Below are 8376 nucleotides of genomic sequence, written 5' to 3'. Positions count from 1 at the left end.
CACATAAAAACACCATCCGAGCGTGGCCGTTCGCCAGCTTCATCTGGCACCTGTGTCGGTGGCACATAAAAACACCATCCGAGCGTGGCCGTTCGCCAGCCTCGTCTGGCACCTGTGTCGGTGGCACATAAAATCACCCACTACACTCTCGGAGTGGTTGGCGTTAGGAAGGGCATCCAGCTGTAGAAATACTGCCAGATCTGACTGGCCTGGTGCAGCCTTCGGGCTCCCCAGACCCCAGTTGAACCGTCTAACCCATGCTAGCATGGAAAGCGGACGTTAAATGATGATGATGTAAACTAACGGTCCTCACTTATAAAGAAAACAAGTGATTTTGTATATTCTGATGGCTTCAGATAAATTCATTGCATAAAGTCCTGAGATGGAGGATTAAAGACACTTTATAACACTTTTGTACTATAACCCCAGGCTAACCAAAGCCTTGCGAGTGGATTTGGTAGACAAAAAGAGAGAGAGAGAGGCCCATCATGTGTAAATATGTATGTTTGTGTGATTGGGTTTATATCTCCTTCATTCACACATGTGCACTCAATCATCATCATCATCATCATCATCGTTAACGTCCGCTTTCCATGCTAGCATGGGTTGGACGGTTCAACTGGGGTCTGGCAAGCTCAAAGGCTGCACCAGCCAGTCAGATCTGGCAGTGTTTCTACAGCTGGATGCCCTTCCTAATGCCACCACCCGGGTGTAGTGGGTGATTTTATGTGCCACCGACACAGGTGCCAGACGAGGCTGACAGACGGCCACGCTCGGATGGTGTTTTCTTATGTGCCACCGACACAGGTGCCAGACAAGGCTGGCAGACGGCCACGCTCGGATGGTGTTTTCTTATGTGCCACCGACACAGGTGCCAGACGAGGCTGGCGAACGGCCACGCTCGGATGTTGTTTGTTACGTGCCCACAGCACGGAGGCCAGTCGATGCGGTACTGGCTACGGTCAATGATAGTAAATAAGCATTTCACCAACAGTAACATTTACTTGCAGTCCACTGCAAAAGCATGTCTGTGCTTTCTGACATGTTGTGCAATCTTCAATGTGTTCATAGTCTCTTTTTCTTTTCTTTTTTTGTTTTTGTTTTTCCAACCTCCAAAATTTCTTCACAAATATGTTTTACTTTCACCAAATTATTATTATTATTATTATCATCTTTTTCTATTATCTACAGAGAGATCATTCATCCCTGTCAGTGGGGAGTACACAAACCTGTATCCTGCTAAGATTATCACCCACCTCACTTCCTGGAGACGTTCTACGTTTGAAGAATTTTCCGTAAGTTTGCTTGTCATGTGTTTTTTTTCTTTTTATGGAAGCCATTTGAATGGTAGCTTGGATTAGCTGTGTTTTATTGAAGCATTGTGGTACAACTAGATGCTCTTCCTGTTGGTAACCATTAACTGTTATTTTACATGTCTTTCAAAAAAAAAAAAAACTTGCAGAAATAGGTGAGGAAATGACAACAAAATCATTATTTGTAGCTCTCTCTCTCTCATTATTTTATTTCATTTTTTTGTCAGAGAAGCACAAATGTTCACACACACACACATATAGGGTGGGCGCCTTCTTTCAGCTTCCAACTACCTAGTTCATTCACAAGACTTTGGTCAGCCTGGAGTTATATAGAAGATACTTGCCTTAGGTGTCACACAGTGGGGCTGAATCCAAAACCATGTGTTTGGGAAGCCAACTTCTTAATTGCACGCCCTTATATTCTGTCGAGAAATAATCTTAAGTAATATTGTTTTTAATCTAAAATATTACAGTTTATATATTTGACTCTTCTGCATATCCTTGACAGCATAGTAAACAGGAGAGTCGAGAATGGTGAGTAAAGGTTACCAGAGTGCAATTCTTGCCACTCGAGCATCACCGTTTAGAAGGAAAGCGGTGGGGAAGCATAAGGAATGGAGATATCCAATCTGCACATTATGAGTATTGTTCTCTCTGTTATGACACTGGGTACATGAGATTACTGAATAGGTACAACTGTTTAGAGAATAGATGGTGATGATGATGGTGGTGGTTGTATGTGATGGTGTAGACTGGGCAATGAACGGGTAGTAATGCATGTACAAAAAGCACAACAGACAAGGAGGGTGAGGTGTGTACACTAGACTTGTGCAGGAGATTGGGTCTTCTGCAGCATTGTGTATCACAAGTCAGCATGGTCTTTCACTTACTCACATACGCACATGTATAAAACCTAAAGCTGACCAAGAGATACATTGGCCAGAATAACCTCAAAAAATGTGCTTAACTCTTTAGCCTTCAGGTTATTCTCTCATATGTAATACTTATTTATTCATATTGTTTTCAATTAAGCGGGAACTATCTCGTAGCTTTGGGATTTCAGTGATGTGATTGTTTACTTTCAGAATGACATTATAGGGTAAATGGGAGAGGCTAAATCTGGTCATTTTGAGCATAAAACAGGTAGAATATTTCAACCTGATATGGTTGGTTTAAAGGGTTAAAACACTCACCAATTTTGATCAATCTAAGTTTTGTTAGATATACAGAAACATAATTTGTCTTTTATTTTCAGAACTTACCATATTGTCAGAGTCTTGTTAAAGAAGGTTTTGCTCATGAATCTGACATGTTCTTCACTGCGGTTCTAGAAAGAAGTTCTGCCAAGCTTATCTGCCAGGTTGTTGTACCACCCAATTATCCCGTTATTGTTCCTATGTTTTCACTTTGTGTACAGTGGCACACTGTAAGAACAGCTCTAAATGATTATCATGTGCAGGTGAGTGGTTTTGTATATGAATTTTCTTTACACTGGATGGATATTGGATGAGTCTGATCTAGCTCAGCATCTCATCAATTGCTTGTTGTTAGGGTCCCTTGTGTCTTTCATGGGATTCAGCATCCTACAATCAGCCTTAGCCATTTTTTCTCTACATCTTCTGTCTTCCACTTCGTTTAACAAAAATGATGATGATCATCATCATTGTTTAACGTCCACTTTCCATGCTGGCATGGGTTGGACGATTTGACTGAGGACTGTCGAGCCAGATGGCTGCACCAGGCTCCGGTCTGATCTCACAGAGTTTCTACAGCTGGATGCCTTTCCTAATGCCAACCACTCCAAGAGTGTAATGGGTGCTTTTTACATGCCACCGGCACAGGAGCCAGTCAGGCGGGCCTGGCATCGATCACATTCGGATAGTGCTTTTTATGTGCCACCAGCATGGGAGCCAGTCAGGGGGCATTGGCATTGGCTACATGCAGATGGTACTTTTTATGTGCCACCAGCATAGGAGCCAGTCTGTGGGGCACTGACATCTTCAAGTTATCGTAAATCCTCGAGTAATGTCCGAATTTCTATTTGCTGTCCGGCAACGTTTATTCAGACGCATTTTGTGCTGTTGGGCACGAAAATACCTTAAGCTAAGCCTGAAAGCGCAATGAAGTCATATAAAAATCATCCATAACTTACAGTTAGCAACATTTATTAAACATTATTACTGTTATTTCTTTATTTTCTGCAAACAAAATGCACAAAAAAGCTACATGTTTGCATTATGTTATATATACAATAATAATAAAGTATGTTACCGTATACTTTTTTGCAAATCAAGGATGTTATATAGACCTCCTTGACTCAAGTTAGAGAAAGGGTGCATATTATACACAAGATTTAGGTTTTTCAGAGATACAGCCCCCTAAAAATCCCCTTTGTATTATATTCAAGGGCGGACTACACTCAAGGATTTACAGTAATTAATTAAGTCTATGTTCCATTTTGGGGACAAAGATTTTAAAATTTAATGTAAACATTATTACAAAGATTTTGTATTTCTTTCATTACATATTTCATATTTACAATATTCTCTAAGTATACCATTAAAAATAAGCAATATAGCATAAAAGATACAATCAAAGAGTCCTTAGGATCTAAAAAATATGTAAAAACTTTACAAATAATATTCATAGTTGAATTTTGACCTTTAATGAGTTAATTATATTTTTTGATTGATTGTCCATCTCTTTCTTTGTTTCTTTTAATTACATGAAAACACACAAACCAAAAACATTGAAGGAAATGGAAAGTGAAGTGAATGTTCATTATGAAGAATTAATACTGCAGCAATCTCGGGACCAAATACTTTCAAACCAACTGCAGCGATTAACCATGTGCTTTGACGTCTATCTGGAAACAGAAGCTAAAAACATGGCTAGAGAAGGCCCTGTGGAAATATCACGAGAGAAGATTTATCCACGTCTTGCAAGGTTATTCTTAAAAAATTTTTTTATGTTCTCTTCCAGTTTTTCTCTTCAAAATGAAAATTGTAAAAATAATTAGGTTACAATGACCTAATTGAAGAAAGCTGAAGTAATTTACATTCTGGTCAGCATTAAGAACTATAGTCATACATAATAAATCAAAAGTTTATGCTCTCTGAAGATAGGCTAATAGACTGCAAGTATCATCTCAGAATAGACAAACCAACTCTAAAACTAAGGACTGAAAAATTTTGTATCATTTACAATGTGCACACACAAGCACTCACACAAACACCTGATACCTATTTCTTTACTACCCACAAAGGGCTAAACACAGAGAGGACAAACAAGGACAGACAAACGGATTAAGTCGATTATATCGACCTCAGTGCGTAACTGGTACTTATTTAATCAACCCCGAAAGGATAAAAGGCAAAGTTGACCTCGGCAGAATTTGAACTCAGAACATAACGGCAGACGAAATACAGCTACACATTTCGCCCGGCGTGCTAACGTTTCTGCCTGCTCACCACCTTCATACCTGATACCATCATCATCCTTTAACATTCGTTTTCCATGCTGGCATGGGTTGGATTATATATTTTCTTTTACTTGAACTTTGAAACTACCTTGAAGAGATCTGGTACTTATTCTGTTGGTTTCTCTTTTAGCCACATGACATAAATTAAAGGAGCATAACCAAAGCAACACCAGCTGTCAAGAGATGACAAACAACCATAACAACACACACACACATGCGCACATTTGTACTCACACGAGTCACTCTGTATGGAGTTTCTACCAATTCCTATTTTTGTATACTGAGCCCAATCATTTCTTTGATGGCATCAGAGCCTTGTCTTCTTATCTACCTATTAGAACTTTACTCTTGGTTATTTATGTAAACTCCCTTCAGTTCCAGATTTTGCTTCCATGACTGGAATTTCTTCTTTAATCTTCCACAGATTCTGCTACAAGAATAAGGTTTATCAGCTTACAGGTGTTCAGATTTTAAACTGCTTTGTTATACTTTTGGAAGACTTATAGTAAACAGAAGAGGGCTGAGAACTTAGTCCTGGTAGACTCTAACTTATACACTGTACTCATTGTTTTTGCTATTCTAATTGCATTCTATGTATAATATAGCTTGTATGGTCCTCACTTCCCATTCACCTATTCCAAGCTTCCTGTGTGCCCACCAGATGACAGAACAATAGAAAGGCGGCGAGCTGGTAGAAATGTTAGCATGCCGGGCAAAATGCTTAGCGGTATTTCATCTGCCGTTACATTCTGAGTTCAAATTCCGCCAAAGTCGACTTTGCCTTTCATCCTTTCGGGGTCGATAAATTAAGTACCAGTTACGAACTGGGGTCGATGTAATCGACTTAATCCCTTTGTCTGTCCTTGTTAGTCCTCTCTATGTTTAGCCCCTTGTGGGCAATAAAGAACTAAGAACAATAGAAAGCCTTCTCTAGGTTTAAACTGACCATATCCAGCCAAAATATTCCACCTGTTTTATGCTAAAACTGGCCAGATCTGGCCTCCCACACCTACCTTGCAATGTCATTCTTAAAATAGACAACCACATCTTTGATATCTCAAATAAACAAACATTACACTTGACAGAGTAATCTGAATTTTAAAGCCTTCTCTAGGTTTAAAGTTGCTAATTATAGTGGCCTTCTTCTAGCTAAGTATTTGTCTTGTAGTTTTCTCACTAGAACGATGGGATCAATATACCTCTTCATAATACAAAGCCACACACATACACTCTGTCTCTCTCACTGACTTGTGGCACAGGTATGGCTGTGCAGCACCTTGGGCAAGTGTCTTCTACTATAGCCTTGTGAAGAGATTTGGTAGGGAGAAAATGAAAGAACCTGTGCCAGCATGGAAAACAGGCGTTAAATGATGATGATGGTGATATATGTACCAGATCATTGCCCATTGCTATGCTGCCAATAAAAATATTAGTTAATCACGCATGTACCTTCATAAATTGTTCAAAGTGAAAGTTTTTTTCTTTGAAGTCTGTGTTACATTGTCTATATGTCGAAAGACATACACACATACAACCAAAAAAAAAAGCTATATATATATTATATACAAATAGCTTTTTTTTTCTGTGTTTATGTTGACAGATTTGCATTTAAAATTCCCATGTTTTTAATCAAAACTTGTTAGTCACTAAGGTGAAAACACTATCTTTTTTTCTCACACACACACACACACACACACTCTCTCTCTCACACACTATTTTTTTCCTCCCCTTCTATTTAAAGTGAAAGTCTGTTTTTAAAGTCTGTGTTGCATTGTCTATATGTTGAAAGATACAAACATAAACAAACAACCTTCCAACATGTGTGTTGCATTGTGTTGACAGACTTGCACTTCAAGTTCTGCATTTTTAATCAAAACTTGTTAGTTACTATAATGACAACACTGCCTATCTATCTTTCACCCTCTCTCTCTCTCAACAACAGCTTTTTCCATTCTATTCAAAGTGAAAGTCTTCTTTTGAAGCCTGTGTTGCACTGTCATATGTTAAAAGACACAGAAACACACATAACGCACATAAAATTTTAAAAAAACAGATATACATATAGTCTTTTTCTGAAGGCTGTTACGTTGTGTTGACAGACTTTCGCTTAAAATTCTCTCGTTTTAAATCAAAACTTTTTAGCTACCATAGTGATAACACTATCTATCTGTCACACTCTCTCACTGTGTTTCTCTCTCAACAACTTTTTCTCCTCCCCTTCTTCTAAAAATGCATTGTGATATATATTTTGGTTCTTCGTCTTCCTCTAATAGATGTTGTGATCTACAGACAGATATGTATGTGTCTGTGTTTGTCCCCCATCCCCACTTAACAACCAGTGTTTGTGTGTTTACATCCCTGTCATTTAGTGGTTTGGCAAAAGAGACCGATAGAATAAGTTACTGGGGTGATTGGTTCTACTAAAATTCCTCAGGGTGTGCTCCAGCATGACCACAGTCTAATGACTGAAACAAGTAAAGGGTAACAAAAAACCAGTTAAAGCAGGTAACATGGTCTGACTATGGATCTATAGATTCCAAGTTTGGCTCCTGGTAATCTCAAAAATCTTAATGTCAGATACTAGTGACATGCAAATGACACCCATGCCGGTCGCACGTAAAAGCACCCATTACACTCTCGGAGTGGTTGGCATTAGGAAGGGCATCCAGCTGTAGAAAGTCATACCAAATCAGACTGGAGTCTGATACTGTGAACCACTTATTAACTCAACAATGCTTGTTGATCATCAAATGCTTTATAAAAGACAAAATTTCTATAAAACATGCTCTTGCAATATTTTACCTGTTATTCTCTGTAATTGTTTCTAATTGGAATCTTTTTTTTTTTTTTTGCAGGGGTCCAAACCGGAATAAACCATTCAAATATGATTCCCAACTTGGAATTTTCACTCACAGATAAAAGTTTTTGTTGTTTTTTTTTTAAATAAAATAATCTGAATCTTTTCTATTGTTTTTGTTTTTGTCTTATACGAAGTGATTGAAAAATGCTTATATTTAATTTTTTAAGAAGCTAGGTGTCTGAAATTTGTTTTTCTTGCACTTCATATGATATTTTTACAATAGCATTTGGTACAAGGAATGTACAAAAGCCCACCATATATATTCTTTTATTTTTTTTAACTTGTTTCAGTGATTCACCTCCAGTTTTTTGACCCGAGCAAAACAATGAAAATAAAATAGTGTAAAACAGCATGTAGTAAACGAATATGCAAAAAATAAGAAAATGCACGCTGGCAAATGGGGGTGGGTGGAGAAATGACTCGGAAAATTCGCACAATCAAACTCACAGGATCCAAAAAGTCAACACCCTGTCACAAAATTAGAAAAAAAGTGTAATAGGTGTAAACCAACATGTAGTAAATGAATATGCCAAAAAAAAATGCACACTGGCAAATGAGGGGGGCAGGAAAATTCATACAATACGATTTTTTTCCTCAAGAAAATGGGTATTCTTCCTAACCACACGGTTCTGAGTTTAATCCCACTGCATGGCACCTTGGGCAAGTGTCTTCAACTATAGCCTCAGGCCGAAGGTGGCATTTTAGAGGAAAAATTATCTATG

General features: G+C 38.2%; 1 protein-coding gene across 1 annotated transcript in view; it reads left to right on the top strand.

Annotated features, from left to right (window-relative positions):
- LOC115222622 (THO complex subunit 5 homolog) overlaps window positions 1-7757 on the top strand; it is a 42652-nt gene extending 34895 nt beyond the window's left edge. Inside the window, exons 15-18 of the mRNA XM_029792926.2 lie at window positions 1192-1295; window positions 2569-2772; window positions 4069-4259; window positions 7650-7757. Coding sequence (XP_029648786.1) covers window positions 1192-1295; window positions 2569-2772; window positions 4069-4259; window positions 7650-7713 — 563 coding nt within the window. The 3' untranslated portion in view covers window positions 7714-7757. The remainder of the gene's footprint in view (window positions 1-1191; window positions 1296-2568; window positions 2773-4068; window positions 4260-7649) is intronic.
- Window positions 7758-8376: the final 619 nt, after the last annotated feature.

This window comes from Octopus sinensis, linkage group LG20, assembly GCF_006345805.1.
Source record: "Octopus sinensis linkage group LG20, ASM634580v1, whole genome shotgun sequence".
Classification (NCBI taxonomy): domain Eukaryota; kingdom Metazoa; phylum Mollusca; class Cephalopoda; order Octopoda; family Octopodidae; genus Octopus; species Octopus sinensis.
This window is presented reverse-complemented; position numbering and strand designations above follow the sequence as displayed.